The sequence below is a fragment of the Symsagittifera roscoffensis genome, chromosome 7, assembly GCF_963678635.1.
Source record: "Symsagittifera roscoffensis chromosome 7, txSymRosc1.1, whole genome shotgun sequence".
Classification (NCBI taxonomy): domain Eukaryota; kingdom Metazoa; phylum Xenacoelomorpha; order Acoela; family Convolutidae; genus Symsagittifera; species Symsagittifera roscoffensis.
The window spans coordinates 24781442-24797361 of record NC_087068.1 but is presented as its reverse complement, the minus strand read 5'-3'; the positions used below and the strand labels follow the sequence as shown (position 1 = coordinate 24797361).

Here is a 15920-nt window from a genome sequence, read left to right as displayed (position 1 = left end):
ACCGACAAAATTTTTTCCGAATTTGCGCCGCTATAACTGTTTTTAAAAAGTGGCTTCGCAAAATTTCCTTAAACTGTGCCGTAAACAAAGGACTAATGGCGTGACTCAAAAACAAGACTGACAGCGCAAATGAGAAAAGATTGACGAGTCTGGTGAATTTTTAGCAGCCCAAACAAATAGAGAACCAATAGAAGAAAATGATAGCCCAACCAATCGGACATTCAAAAACATGAATCGCAGAACTTTACCGCACTCCATTTAGGGTAATTAGGCTCTACAAGGGTTTTTAAAAATATGATATTTACACTACCAATTTTGATACCAATAAAAATTGCCAAACATATAATAACTTTTGAGATTTTTAAATGTTTATTATTCCATGATTTTGTAAAAAGTGCATTCTGTCTTAAGTCTGTTAAAAAATTTATTGAAAAAAATCATAAAGCTAACTTAATGACATATAAATTATAAGTTTACAAATGACAAAGAATTTGAAAAAGCGTTCTTTGGAGTAGATAGAGAACAAAAATGTAAACTGAAAGCATTATTTGTATAATAAAATTAATTTTTGGTATTTTTTTGTTCGTGGGACTTATTTTTTAATCTGAAATTCAGACGAAATAAATTTTGATTGAAACTATTTGGTTTGTTTCAGAAGTTAAAATTTTTCATGATTTCTAGAACTTTTGAATGAAGTCAAGATGTGTGTTCATGACCCAAGAATGCATTTTCAAGTTGCATCAGCATGACCCGAGAAAATATAATAGCGACTTAACATAGGAAAAAAACTGACGGCATGACTTAAAAAAAACTGATGGTTCGACTTAAGAAAAGACTGACAGCTTGACTCAAGGAACAACTGACGATACAACTTGAAAAAATTCAAAAAATTTTCAGCGCGGCAATGTTGGAAATTTTGATGTCGCAAAATTAGAACACATAGACAGCGCTTCTTAAGAAAAAACTGACGGCTCGACTTAAAAAATACTGACGGTGAAACTTCAGAAATGACTGACGGCTTTTTTTGATATTTTTTTAGTCGCACCGTCAGCCTTTTTCTATGTAGAGCCGTCAATCTTTACTTAATTTTCGAACAAGTCGCACCGACAAAACTTTTTCCGAATTTGCGCCGCTAGAACTTTGTGGCGCCGTCAAAGTTTCCCTAAATTGTGCCGTAAACAAAGGACTAATGGCGTGACTCAAAAAAACACTGATAGCGCAAATGAGAAAAGATTGACGAGTCTCGCGAAATTTTAGCAGCCCAAACAAATGAAGAACCGATTGAACAAAATGATAGCCCAACCGATCCGACATTCAAAAAACATGAATCGCAGTTTTTTACCGCACTCCATTTAGGGTAATTAGGCTCTACAAGGGTTTTTAAAAAATATGATTTTTACACTACCAAATTTGATACCAATAAAAATTGCTAAAAATATAATCACTTTTGAGAATTTTAAATGTCAATTATTCCATGATATTGTAAAAAAGGCATTTTGTCTTAAGTCTGTTAAAAAACTCATTGAAAAAAATCATAAAGCTAACTTGATGACAAATAAATTAAAAGTTTACAAAGACAAAGAATTTGAAAATGCGTTCTTTGGAGTAGATAGAGAATAAAAATGTAAACTGAAACCAATATTTGTATAGTACAATTAAGTTTTGGTATTTTCTTGTTCGTGGGACTTAATCTTTAATCTGAAATTCAGACGAAATAAATTTTGATTGAAATTATTTGGTTTGTTTCGAAAGTTAAAATTTTTCATGATTTCTAGAACTTTTAAATGAAGTCAAGATGTGTGTGGTTTATGTAATAGTGACATTTAAAGTTATAGAAAATAATTCTGACCAGGCAAATTTGAGAAAAAAATCGTAACAGACCATCATCTTTGCACAATTGATACACAGTGACAGTTTTTCTGCAGGCGAGGGAATGTCGTACTATTGGCGGACACTAGTTAACCTGTAATATTATTATTGTCATTATGATGTATTGCCAGTGAAGGTCAAGGTCAGTCACAATGCTTAACCTAAAAGACCAAACTTTACATTTGATGACCTCTGATAGTATTTTAGATTACAGAAAATTCTGCTTACTCAGTGAAAACTGTAGTGGCGTATGATTTCAGTATTGTGGTCATTCAGTTATAACTCAGATTTCAGGACATCACAGTGTTAATTAAACTTATTGTATAGTCGTTCAAGGCTCCAAAAAAGGGATATACATTCGGTCCCGATCCGTTTTGACAAAAAGCGTTTTCGCTAAGTGGAGTCCCAAATTGCGTCTCCTAATTGGCATAGGAACTTTCAACAAATTTGTTTTTCAACAGTTCGATTACGATCATTAACAATTTTTAGATTTTTCTTATTAAAGCAATTGAATTACACAAAAGTGTTGGAAACAATTGGGTCGGCTCAGTAATTTTGTATTGAAGGATAGTGTGGTCGAAGATAAAAACTTATTCTAGAAGCTGGATCACACTACTTGACATGTTGATAGAAATAATACATAGCAATGATTAAACAAACAATAGGATGTTTTTTTGTTCCAACTTTCGATACGAAAGTGACGGAATAATTGTGCTCGGGGTGGGTTTTTTTTTCTTCAGACAAATTTCGACTTTTTAACTAGCCATTTTTGACGGAATTTTTTTTAATCATTCAAAACGTATTGTTGTCCTGAGCTTAAATTTGAAAAGATATTTCACCTGTGATCATTTTTCGTTAAGTTATGAGGGTTTAAATATTGCCATTTTGACCAATTTGGGACAATTAACGCGCGATATATTTCGTGCTATTAACGCGTAAGCGGAGAGTTAATCCGTCTTAGAAATCGTTCCAAATTGGTTAAAAGAAGCTTATTTGCCATAATTCATTTGTTACAAGGAGCGAAATTTATCCTTTTGTGATTTATATGGGGTGTGGGGGGAATAATTTTTATTAAACAATGTCAAATTTTAGAAAAAAAAAATTCCATTTTGTTTTATTTCATTTAATTCTTATTATTACTGCTCCATAAACTTTAAATGGCAGTCGGAACATTCAGGGCTTCGCCCTGATACGAGCAGTCTTGTTGTTCCGACTTTCGGTACGAAAGTAACGGAATATTTGTGCTCGGGGTGGGTTTTTTTTTTTCTTCAGACAAATTTCGACTTTTTAACTAGCCATTTTTGACGGAATTTTTTTTTATCATTCAAAAGGTATTGTTGTCCTGAGCTTAAATTTGACAAGATATTTCACCTGTGATCATTTTTCGTAAAGTTATGAGGGTTTAAAAATTGCCATTTTGGTCATTTTGACCAATTTGGGACAATTAACGCGCGATATACTTCGCGCTATTAACGCGTAAGCGGAGATTTAATCCGTCTTATTGGTTGAACGAAGCTTATTTGCCATAATTGATTTGTTACAAGGCACAAAATCTCTCTTTTTGTAATTTATATGGCGTGTGGGGTGATGATTTTCATAAAAAATTTCAAATTTTAGAAAAAAAATTTTCGTTTTATTTTATTTCATTTAATTTTTCAAATGTTATTACTGCTGCTCCATAAACCTTAAAGGCAGTCGGAACATTCAGGGCATCACCCTGATATGAGCAGTCTTGTTTAAATTTGCTATCGAACTTAATTTGCCATTCAACAGTATTGTGTTCGGAATTTTTTTTCCAAACTGCATTTTTTTGATTCGATGAATGTCAGCGATGCAATTTTTTTTCGCTTCTTTGCTGTTTCCTTTTTTTAATACCTTTGTGTGCATGTTTGCAACGACGCAATTAGTAGAAATATACAGTTTCTAGTCTCGTAGTAAGGAAATTGGGTATTTTTCAGATGCGAAGCAGAGCTTTGCGCCACTTGCGATACAATACAGACCTAGCATGACAAACTAGCTGACAAAAATTGTCTTGAAAAAGATCACAGTTAAAAAACGGTAACTAAAAAAATGAAAATTGATATTGTATGGAAACAAAGCAGGATTAAAGCCTAAACCGCATAAAAGACGAATTTTTGAGTAGATAACCGTTGAGCCAATAATTTTTTAAAATATACTCAAAAACTTTTAAGTTTTTAAAACAATTTAAATTACCCCCGGAAAGACTAATATGCTTAGAAAACTTGTTACGCTCAACCAACAATGGAATATGGTAAAGCCAAATCGATTGGGTTAAAACCGAAAAAAAAATAATTGAGGCCAGTAAACTAAAAACTGCAAACGAGCTCAAAATAGGTATGCTGGTTGACAAAAGAGTAGCATTACAAAAGAAGACCATTGGACAAGTTGCTTACAAATAAATCTTGTCTTCTGAAAAGTTAACTATTGCTAATTGCGAGCACAATCATTGCATACAAATTCGAATTTTTTTTTAAAATTGAAAACACATTTAAATTATTTTTAAAATTTTTAAATGAAAATTTTAAAACAGTAAATTCTAAATTCCGCAACTCGAAAAGTTTTACTTTAAATACATCCAGTGATGGGCTTTAGAAATTTCCCTCAAAATTTTAGAGAAAAACCAAACCTTCAAAAAGACTTCCTAAAGAGCAAAAAAATTAGTTTGATAAAATAGGTCCCGACCGGATTCGAATTCAAGCCTTTGTCGTCTCCAGCCAGTTTTTTACCTCTGCATAATCATGTCGAAAAATTGTTTACAAAGAAAAAGTTCAATACCCGGTTGCAAAGCCCTTGCTTATTGCAAGGGTAACCAAAAGATATTTCTGTTTCGAAGCAAATATTTAATGATATTTGAGCACAATTTAGCGCGGTATCAAAATCGGCTTTCTAATCATCTTTTTGTGCGTAAGTTTCAATTCAATTCCAAATCGGTTGTAAATTTTAGTCTTCGAGTCATATTTTGTCTGGTTGGTTCTGTGATTATTGGTCATGAATAATGTGGGGAAGCAGATAATGTGAAGGTTAATTTTGATTGGGTTAAATTTAACCCTGCTTATTATTCTTATTTGAGAAAATCTTTTTTTGAAGTTATTACTATAAGAAGTAAAAATAGGAGTCAGCCTAGATGTACTTTTAGGGTTGCAGCTCATCTAGTCGATGGGTGGCAGGTAAGAAAGGATGTCTTCTAAATCTTTTAACTTTTAATCGAGTGTAATCTTCAAAATCTTTATCAGTAAATCTTGAAAATTTAAACGTTGTGTTAAACGGATTAATTATTTTTGATGATAAATTTGATCTCCAGAATTAAAACTCACTAGTTGTATGCGAGATAGCGAGACTATGATTACTCGTGGCTTAGATTTCTAGCTTCTTTTTTAGGGATGCAAGCCAATGATTCTCGCAAACCTTATTTTCTATTTTACTCAGTTTGAATGACCATTGAACTTAATTTTAAGTTATCAGTATGTTATAAAATACTGATGGCCGCCTTATTTTGCCGATTTGGAGTCAGCAGATGGCGATTTAATACTTTTGAAAAATTTTGTTTATGCATATATTACTATGAAGAGAAATAATAAATGTAAAGAAAAAAAACAGAAAAATTTACGCTAAGAAACAAATAAACTGAGTTGACATTTTTTTGGTAAAACTAATTTAATTTGAGAAAACTGAATTGAAGGGTAATTGGTTTTTGCTGAGAACTTTGAGATTTAAAATCAATTTTAAACTAGATGGTCATTCGCGTTTTTTCGAACCATTTTGGCTGTTGTAATTTTCGCGCTTACTTCGCTTCTTTTCAACATGTAGGTGTAAATTGAACTTGAAAAGAAATCAGATATCAAACTGCGAAAAATTTAAATTGTGCGTGAACAGGTTTTAAGAGTTTTCCTGGAATAAACGAACAAAAAATCATCACGACCTTTATAAAAGTCTTGTATAGTATTGACTATTGAACAAGAACGAAATGAACAAAATGCAGCGCTTCTGTTTAGTTGTGACCTTTTATAAAAAAAACACGGGTAACTTAACTGTTTCCTTAAACCGGGAGAGATAAGATTATCTAAAAAAATCTTTTGAGCGGAGCCAAAAAAAATGATGATCTTTTTAAAAGCTTCTGTCGGTGTTGACTCTTTAGACACACTGCTCTATAATTTCTGCATTTGAGCAGTAATATAAATAGATGCATCTCGGTTGGATGTGTGCCAAATAGTTTCTGTCGGCTAAACTAAAGCTGGATTTTTTATTTTTGTACTTTTTTCATTTTAAGCAGCTAGTTGGAAAAGACTTGAGATATCATTAAAACAAAATTTTCAGTCAGCTGAACCAGAAGTCTGTCGCGTATTGGCATCGGTGAAAGACATTTAATCCTCATACTTAATCTTTAAAAATGGTAAGGGAGAACAGACATTAGATCTGTACACCCTAAGGCGTATCAAACGATCGCTCCGAGGTAAAAACTTTAGGGTATACAGAATCATGTACTTTTTTTTCTCATTTTAGTTTAACAGAAGAGCCAATTTGTTGGTGTGGAGCAGATCAAAGCTATCCAACAGATTACCGTCAAGTTTAGTTACTAGATGAGCTTCGAAGCCTAGCTGACTTTATATCCAAATCATTTGTTGATCATTCGGAAGGGAACTGATTCTAATATGTGTGATTTTATACTACTAAGATTTGATATTCTCTTGAAATTGTATTTGTGTTTTTTACTACTGAGATTTACACAGAGGTGAAGCTGCGCTTCGCAAACACCTGCAAAAAAAACAACCAAAAAGCAGCTCTATCCAGTCAAATAAGAAGAAGTAAACTTAAGCCTCGAAGTAGCAAAAACTCAAGGCTACGCATCGGATTCGAATCTGCGACCCAGCCAATTGGAGTCTCACGCATTAACCACTTAGTCACGGATGCTTACAATCCCCAAAAACTAGCCAACGCAGCTACATATGCTAATAAACTGCCAATTCAATGCAGCAAAATTAGCACCAAACACAGAAGAACACAATTTTGCATGTAGTAAATTGGAAAGCATGAAATCAAATTTTGTATGAATTATGCGTTTCAAATCAATTAGCGTGTAACGCACCTCTGGTGCTTTATCAAAATTAGTAAAAATGAAAGCTGCTTTTACTTACAAAATGAAGATAGAAACAAAGAAATGAATGTAACCGAACGCTTTTGATTTCACGAACAGTTTAAATGATTCTGACTGGAATGCTCAAATCTCCGTAAACCTTGAGTTTCAGATCTTCGTAAGTGAAACTTTAAAATAGCCGACAGCAAACAACTGCACTTTTTATGCTAAAAACTGAAAAAATCATTTGCAAAATTATCAAATTCATAAATGTGATTCATAATCCATCGTAATTACAGGGCGTTCCAAAACCTATGAAACTTTTGAAAAAGCTGTCATTTTTAACTGAATTGGCATAGACAGATGAAAATTTAACACGTTATAGAAGAGATGTGGAAATTTTATTTAAAGTAAAAATTATTCATTTCAAGAGATGTTGAAAAAGTTTCCCGCCATTTTCTTGACATTTGATCATTCGCTTGTGAATTGAGGCTGTAGCAGCTAAAGTCTGATCCTGTGTGATCCCACGATAGAAATTTTCAACGCTTGTGATTAGTTTGGAAGTGGTCTTGGGGTTTTGTTGATGAATTGCAGCACACCATAACCACAGAACCAATTTGGGAATGGCGACTGATAATGCGGTCACTAAAAACTGTCTGTAGAAACTGTAAAACTGGAGGGGTTGTATGGCATGATGCGCCATCTTGTTGGAGCTAAAGTCTCCTAATATCTCGCCGGTGTTCCACAAGGGGGGGTTACTTGGTTCCTGAGCACATTGAGATACACATTTTGGTTGACCGTTATTGGTCTTCCATTCTCATCTCTGAACCAGAAAGGGCCCATGATTTCGCCTTGAAGAAAGCCAGCCCAGCACATTTTACTTTTGCCCTAATATCGATTTTGCTTTTTGCTTTTGCCCTAATATTGGATTTCTTCGAGATCGCGAGAGTTGAAACGCGCCCAAATTTCATCGTTTTGTCTGTTCGACTCTGGGTCCAAAACCCACCATTTTTCGTCACTCCAGAGAAACCTCGAGTGAAAGTTTCGATCCTGAGATAAAAATCACAAGCAAAATGCTTCTCACATTTCGTAATTTCTTTCTTCTTTATACAATCTTTTATCAGTTTGTTGACTTTGAATGGAACAAATTTTAAGTCTCGCCTCAAAATCCGCCATAAACTGGTTGAGGGGATATCAAGTGCCCTTGATGACGCTCGTATGCTTGATTTGAGGTTGTTTTCATAGTGTGTCGCCATTCTCGGATAATTGTCTTTTCGAATCTTTGATCGAGCACCTCTGTTTGTATCCTGTCCCTGGGACCTCTCTTGCAACCGTCGCCATTCACATTGAAAATCGGTCAAAGTGAAAATGCTTCTTTGCCTTCCCCAAATGGCATATGTTTCAAGAGTTTTTCGCTTGACAGCAATTGCTGACAATCCTTTGGCCAACTGGTGGATAATGAAATTGGGCTGCTCATCACTGAATTTTATTTCTTTGATAACATGGACGAGATTGAAGAAACTGGCCTGAACAATTCAAGGAAGCATGATTGAAAATCAAGAAAATGGCGCAAAACATTTTTCGTGTGTCCCCAAATTGTTTTTTGTTCACGGGTTCTCCAAATTCCACATCTTATCTATCTTCCTGCCAAAAATGAGATTCAAGCGTCCGTTCAAACGAAAATGACAGCCTTTTCAAAAACCCATATGTTTTAGACCAGTCTGTAATTTTAAAATATCAGACTCTATTTTTCTTTAATTAATAATAAGGTCAAAAAAAATTTTGAGCAAATATATGAAAATGAGATGCCACGTATGCATCCTCTGGTAGTAACCTGACATCACCCTACCAAAGCGTTGACAATTTCAAAGTTTGAAAATCGTTTAATTGAAAAAAATTAAGTTTTGAAAATTTTCAAAAGAAGAAAGAAACGTCATAACTAATAAAACAAAAGACGCTAAGCAGTAAGAACTGTAGTCGGTAAAACCATCTTTAGAGTACTTTGAGAGTACGGGGCCATAATGTTGAGTATTTTGTAAAACTTATGAAAAAGCATCAAAAACGGCATGTCTCAGAAACTAAGTTTATTTGAGCAATCAACTATTGAAGCATGATCAGTTCCCTCTGAGAAAACTCAAAGAAAAATCCACTGTAGGATTAGGAATTTCAAAAAAATTATTTAAAATGTCATATCAAGGAAACCAAAAATATTTGACCAGTCACTCAGTACCTCCAAAGCACCTGACTACAGTGTTGGCAACTACAAAACAAGTCGATTTTTTAAATCTAACTTCTGAAATTTTCTGAAAGAATCATGACAATTTCAAATCTCGGAACATTAAAAAAAATTGAGCAGTCACATTTGTAAGCGAGATTTGCAATGACTGAGGGTATCCTGACAGCCCTTCACACTATAGATTCAAGAATTTCAATTTTAGAGTTGAGAATCTAAGATATTTGAAATATTTTTGAAAAAACCTTAAGAACGTCGTTTCTCGGAAACTAAAAGGGTTTGTGCAGTTACAATTTGATGCACAATTCGGAATTCATGAGAGAACCTTGACAATACGCGATTTCAGAACTGAGAATTTCAAATTTTTGTCAAGTATTCATATAGTTTCATAAAAAACTTTTTTTAACTCAGAAAAAAAAGCTTAATTCGGAAACTAAAAGGTTTTGAGCAGTCACATTTGGATGCAAGATTTGCAAAAAATGAAGGTAGCTTGACAGAACCTCACACTATAGAGTTAAGAATTTCAAATTTTGTTAAGTGTTTATATCTAAGTCATTTGAATTTGTGAAAAATGATAATTGTCATATCTCAGAAAATAAAAAAAACTTGAGCAGTCAATTCTTAAGGCAAAACTTGCTAGGTTTAAGAGTACTTTGACAGCACTCACCTGCAGGGTTGAAATTTTCAATTTATTCAGAATGTTTTGAATCTAAGTTTTCAGAAATTTTTCGAAAAAGTCACAAGAACCTTTAAACTTCGAAAACTAAAAAAAAATTAGAAGTTCATTTTTGAACTAATTTTCAACCCCTTGGCTAACACTGACAGCATCCCACTTTTAGGTTGGTAATTTCAGAACTGACACAAAAACGTTGATTTCAATTTGAGAAATGGAAAAAAAACTATTGCATTATAACTTAAATATGAAAAAAATACAAAAGTAATACATTCAAAAATCTTAAACATGGCGAGATTGTGAAACTCGCATTTGTATTTATAATAGATTGCGAGATACATTGAGCTAATAGCTTTTTGTGGTTCACTTGTTGAATTGAAAAGCATCAGTTGTGTTACTTTTTTACTAATCAAACGTCAAAGTACATATGATATTATACTGCTACCGCGAGAGTGAAAGTATCTTTTTAAAATAATATAGAGTATTTTGTAAACTTTGAACTCGTGTTGATTTTTGCAGACTAATTAGGATTTTTATGGAGAAAGTTATTTCAATCAAAAAATTTTTTGTCAAAGTTTGGCGAATAGTGATATAAATAGATGTCTACCAGCATGTTTAGTTAGCGTTTTTGGCAGAACAGAAAAAACACTGAACTCGGAATTTGCCTGGCTCAAAAAACGCCAAATGGAAATTGTTGAATCCTATATAAATTTTGCGAAATTTCTTTCGTACGAGTTGTCTTTGTAGTGAGTTATCGCGGTGCCATATTTTCTACTGATACTATATCGACATGTGATTTATTCACCACAAAATGTAACATTACGTATCCGATTTTGACCACAAAATCCTTAATGACACACCAAAAAATGTGGAAGTAAGCAAGCCAGTATACTAAGTTCTGTTCCCATCATTTCAGAGGGTTCATGGCGATACCAACACAATTTTTTGATACAAATATTGAAAACTTTTATAATTTAGAGACCAAGCTCTAACACAATTACAAGTCCCGCGAGACCTTCCCGTTGAGCAGCCGTGGCCGACTGGGGTAAGGCAAGCGTCTCTCATCACGAGGGTCGTGAGTTGGAATCCCACTGTCATCCCCCTCCTCAAATTGGGACCGGCTGCAGCGAAATGGATGACACCCCTCCCCCTTGCTTGGTCCTGCATAGAGTAGGGCCGGGGCCATTTTAAAAAAGACCTTCGCGTCAAAAGGACTTTGGACATATGACGAATTATGATTAAAATAAGTGTACTTCGGAATAAGTTACAAAAAGATTAAATTTGGAATAATAAATTTTGAATTAAGGCTGCAAAAATGATTGAAATTTAGAATGAATCAAAGAAACCATAATAGATGTTCATTAATTGCTTGACATTCTCAGTAGATATTTTGACATCTTCAAAACATGGTCGAACATTACTATTATCGCACGCGTCAAAAGTTATATCGCAATATAATGAAAAATTAAACGAAAGTGAGAGAAAGTAAACTAAACAGCCCTTTTCATTCAGTCTTGTCAGAAGTTAGTTATGATTATAATGTTTAATGTTTGATAGACTAGAAGAATCCAACTTAAAGTTTAATGCAAAATATTCCCTACAAACTTGGATTTGTAAATTTAACTTAAGAGCTTCAGTCATTTAATTCACTGCATCAAGTTAGACAGCAGTTCGATGAATTGTACTGCAATCAAAATAAGCCCAATTATGGCAAGTCATAAAAAGCCCAAACTTTCAGTTTTTTTTATGAAAATCAAAGTTCATAAACAGCAAAATTTCGTATCATGAAAAATTAAAAACTGAAAGTTTTTGATTACAAAGTAGCAGCTAAAAAGTGTTTTAGATAAGGAATGGATTGTTGAAGAATGTTGGCGAAAACCCATCCAAAAATCATTACACAATGGAAAGCTTGAATAATCTCTTTGAATTGAGTGTTTCTTGGAATAAACAAATTCTATTTAATGAGATGAAGAGTAGAGAGCAAAAGAGTGGTGCTATTAGTTCAATAAATATAAGCACTATCATTTTTTGGATATAAATCTACGCTATTTTTTAAGTTTCTAACTTTCATGGATGGGAGGGGGGCTAAAAGCATATGGCATTTTAACTGAACATTTCTCAAATTTAAATGCGTGGCTTATTGAGCGTTCATCGTTAATTCAGTAAGTTAAGTTAGATGGGTGGTTATAATTATAAATTATAAAACAAGCTTGAAACCAAATGAAGAAATCAACCAAAATCAAAGCAAACAAAATCAAATGAATGATAGAAAAATAAGCAAGATAATAGAAAATAAGTGCTATATAAGCGAACTGCAAGGATTATGAGCTGAAAGAATATTTGGCATTGTTCTGTATTAGGAAATGTAATTAATTGTATTATAAAAATAAAATGATCATTCAAGCAAGATTAATCAAATCGAACCACCTGTTGATTATATGATAGATTCGTTTTCGTAATAATCAAATTATTAGATGACTTAAACCAAAACATATTGTAAATTTAAACTAAAAAGAGAAGTTTTAAGGAGGTTTCAGTTTATTGCAACTGCAGTTGTGAACCTTTTCTGACCAATCGGCGCCTATTGTTTTGTGTACTGAGTGACCATATTTGGAAAGCATTTGGAAAATGGGCTGCTCTGATTGGCTGTTTGAACTGGGTCCTTTTACAGCTTTGTGATTGGTTAGGGTGCTTTGTGGGTTGGCCGGAGTCCGATTGGCTAGTAAGGCTTACTCTGATCTTTTGGCCTCTTATGTTGAACTTTGAGTCGCTTGTTGCCAATTTGGAATCCGTGCATGGAGTGGATGGCAGCCTCTGCACTTTGGGGGTTGTCATAGCTCACAAACCCTGAAACACAAAAATTGGAATAAAAAATTGCCAAAGGTGACCAAATAGTCTAACAATATGAACAACTACCGATTGATCTTCATAGTTCTCGAGGAGAAAAGTAAAAAAATTTAAATTTAATTTTAAATTATAAATATATATTATATCAGTATTAGCTCGCCGAGGGGTGGGGGATTTCGGGCTTCAATCTTACAATCAAAATGTATGATCAACTATTTTTGGTTAATCAGTCCTAAAATCAGCCCTGGTTAATCAGTTCTAAATTATGGTCATTCCAGAGTTTCGACAGAGCTCGGAAAGCTCTATTCGGCCCTGAAAAAACTGGTATCATTTATATTATTACTAAGTTATAGTTATATTATTACTAAGAAAAAACTGGTATCATAGTTCCATACATTATAGTAATAATATAATTCATATCAGTCTTTTTACACGATTAGCATGAGTACTGACCGAAGCACTTGGACTGGTTGGTGGCTCTGTCGATGAATACTTTAGCACTGATGACCTGTCCGTAGGGGATAAACATCTGCGTCAGGTCCGCATCTGTACACTCCTGGGGCAGGTGATAGATAAAAAGGTTGCATCCTTCCGGCCCTGAAACCACCACCACACAATTCATATTACTGTCATTTATAAACCAATTTTAAACTAGTTAGTAATCAGCTGGAGAGGCAAGGTGATGACATCTCAAATGAAACCTCTCCTGAATTATATTATGAGGTCAGAAACGATCGCTCATGAGTTTCAAAAACGTTGAGAAAATTTTTTTTTTCGAAAAAAAAGATGAAAATTTTTCGTTTTCTACTGAATATCTGAACAATTGTGCTGATTCAAAGTATTGGGTCCTGCTAACTATATGGTCCCCTTGTGCAAAAGAAGGCCCATTCGTACAAGGTACAAAACTCATGTATGCTAAACTGTTAATTCTTCCTTTATAGGGGGGGCCAATTCGCTACAAGGTACTATAGGGGAGCATATACTAGTTAACAAGAACCGAAGTATTAATACAAATTAATTCAGAACTGATTTCATTCGAGAGAGCAACCCCCCTCATTGATAAGCAGAGAGAGGTACGAACTAAATTGCATCTACTAGCGAAAAGAGGTAATATTGGTAGGTGTGGCAGTTTCAGTATAGTAGTTGTATCAGTAGGCTACGAAAAGAACAGATGGTACAATACAGTACAAGGCACAGAAGCAAAGACTAGGCATAAGGCAGCAGCAGTAGCATAGGCGTCACTTGGAAGCAGTTTATTGTCATGAATGTTTTTAATTATAAACTTCGCTTACTTTTAAATTATAATTTTTAAAAAACAATTGGAAGATCAAAAACTGTTTTGTTCGTTATTGCAAAAGGCTCAGAATATTTGCGTATTTTCAACCAGTCTTTCTGCTGTATTTCTGTGATAACATTGCTCTTACATTTCAAACATGAAAATTATGAGTTCAAAACAAACACAGAGGCGAAGCTGAGCTTCGCACCACTTGCGATATTTAAAAAAATACCTAAAGCCAAAAGATAATGTGTCGCAAACCAAAACGGAAAAACTTGAATAATTCTGCTGGAAAAATTGTAGGCTAAAAAAATCAATAAAAAATTTAACGCAATTGCTATAAAAATCAATTATCTAAAACATCAGATAGATTCGTGCTACACAAGCTCATATCTTTCTCATAACCAATACATCAAAACGCTCAGATAAAAAGTTGGCCAAAAAATCGGTATCCAAAAGTTCCAAAGTGCTCGCACAAACTTCGCCTTAAATCTTGCAACCTAGCAAGCAGCACGTTCTAGACAAACGATTGGCTATAAACATCAACAGTGAATATTTGCTATTATAAAAAAAATTAATAAACGCGGAAGTTTCAAACCATTTCCACAAAAAAGAACTGATAAAAAGCGCTCAAAACTTAAAGCAAAACATAACTCAATTACATCAGACTGATCTAATATGAACTTGATACGCATAGTTAAGAGAGCTGGCTCACAATAAAAAAAAGATCAAAACACTCGTAAAGGAAACAATTTGAACATGAAAATTCTTTTTTTTTTCCAAAATTATAGCCATAAAGAACCACAAACTGAATCTCATGCGATACTTGCTATATACTTTTGTAGACAGTTAAATCAAAATTGCAAAAAAATGTTGAAAATTTATGAATTTTTTTTCAAAAAAATTTCGACATACGAAAAAAAACGCTATGCCATCAAATTAAATCGATTCCAAAAGAAACTACTCAATTCATAAAAAACCGATAAACTAAAACTAACTCCACGCACTTTTAGATAAAATAAACAAATCATAAACCTTGTATTAGACAAACTAAAATTTAATGCAATTTTCTCATATAAATTTTCTCATATAAAACTTAGGCGTGTATGAAAACCAGAAAACCATGTACTTACCCTCTTGAAAATTAGAGGGGGGGGGGGGGGGGGGGGGGTACTGAAAAAATTTTCCAAAAAAATACAAAAAAAGAACGGTCAGTAAGCCGGCAAAAACTGAGACAAAACTATTAAGCCGACAAATTAAATCAATTTACATCTGAAAGTTTTGAGCCACCCGAAGGGAGCTTTAAAATTATGTTTTTCTTGAATCGAATTATAATAGGGTCACTAAGTCGATAAAACGTAAACCGAAGTCATTTGAGCAGAATCAAGTTTTCATGGTTAGTAAAATTACAAACAGCCGAAGAAAATCAAAACAGTAAAAGCAACTATAATGTAAACAGCGCACAGCAAAAAAAAAATCCAAGATGTGGCAACTAAGTCGACAAAACATAAGCAGACAAACAATAAGCCGACATTGTTTTTAACTGAAAGTTTCACGTTTGCAAAAACAGGTCCCGTCAGATTTGCCCCCAGGAATTTTGCTGTCCCAGGCGTATTCGTTACCTCCAGACCAAGTTTGTCGCAAATAAATGTGAATTCATATAAACTGAACTTAATTTTCCCTTTTCTAATTTTGTCTAATCTGCAAACAAAGTTATTTACAAGGAAAAAAGTCTAGTAGCCGATTGCAATACCCTAGCTGATCGCAAGGGTAATATAAGATGGCGATGATTCAATGTTTGTTAGTTGAATAGAGTCACTAAACTATGGTTAGCTAAAAAGAACCCAACTTTGTTCCAGAATAGAAAGAAAGAGTTAAGAGACGATATCTAATGCCCGCAACCAACGACATTCGACTTTCACTACAAAAT

At 33.7% G+C, this 15920-nt stretch overlaps 2 protein-coding genes across 8 annotated transcripts in view; both read right to left on the bottom strand.

Moving 5' to 3' along the window:
* Window positions 1-15920, bottom strand: part of LOC134851365 (small ribosomal subunit protein eS8-like) — a 478345-nt gene that overhangs the window by 308600 nt on the left and 153825 nt on the right. The gene's annotated exons all lie outside the window — the stretch shown is intronic.
* The window catches only part of LOC134851048 (CUGBP Elav-like family member 3-A), a 41900-nt gene continuing 37122 nt past the window's right edge, over window positions 11143-15920 (bottom strand). For 4 of the 6 annotated variants that reach the window (XM_063866932.1, XM_063866933.1, XM_063866938.1 and 1 more), the window contains 2 exons: window positions 13168-13311; window positions 11143-12714 (listed from right to left, as the gene is read on the bottom strand). In XM_063866932.1, coding sequence (XP_063723002.1) covers window positions 12587-12714; window positions 13168-13311 — 272 coding nt within the window. In that variant the 3' untranslated portion in view covers window positions 11143-12586. The remainder of the gene's footprint in view (window positions 12715-13167; window positions 13312-15920) is intronic. The other 2 variants (XM_063866934.1, XM_063866936.1) reach the window with 1 other exon arrangement.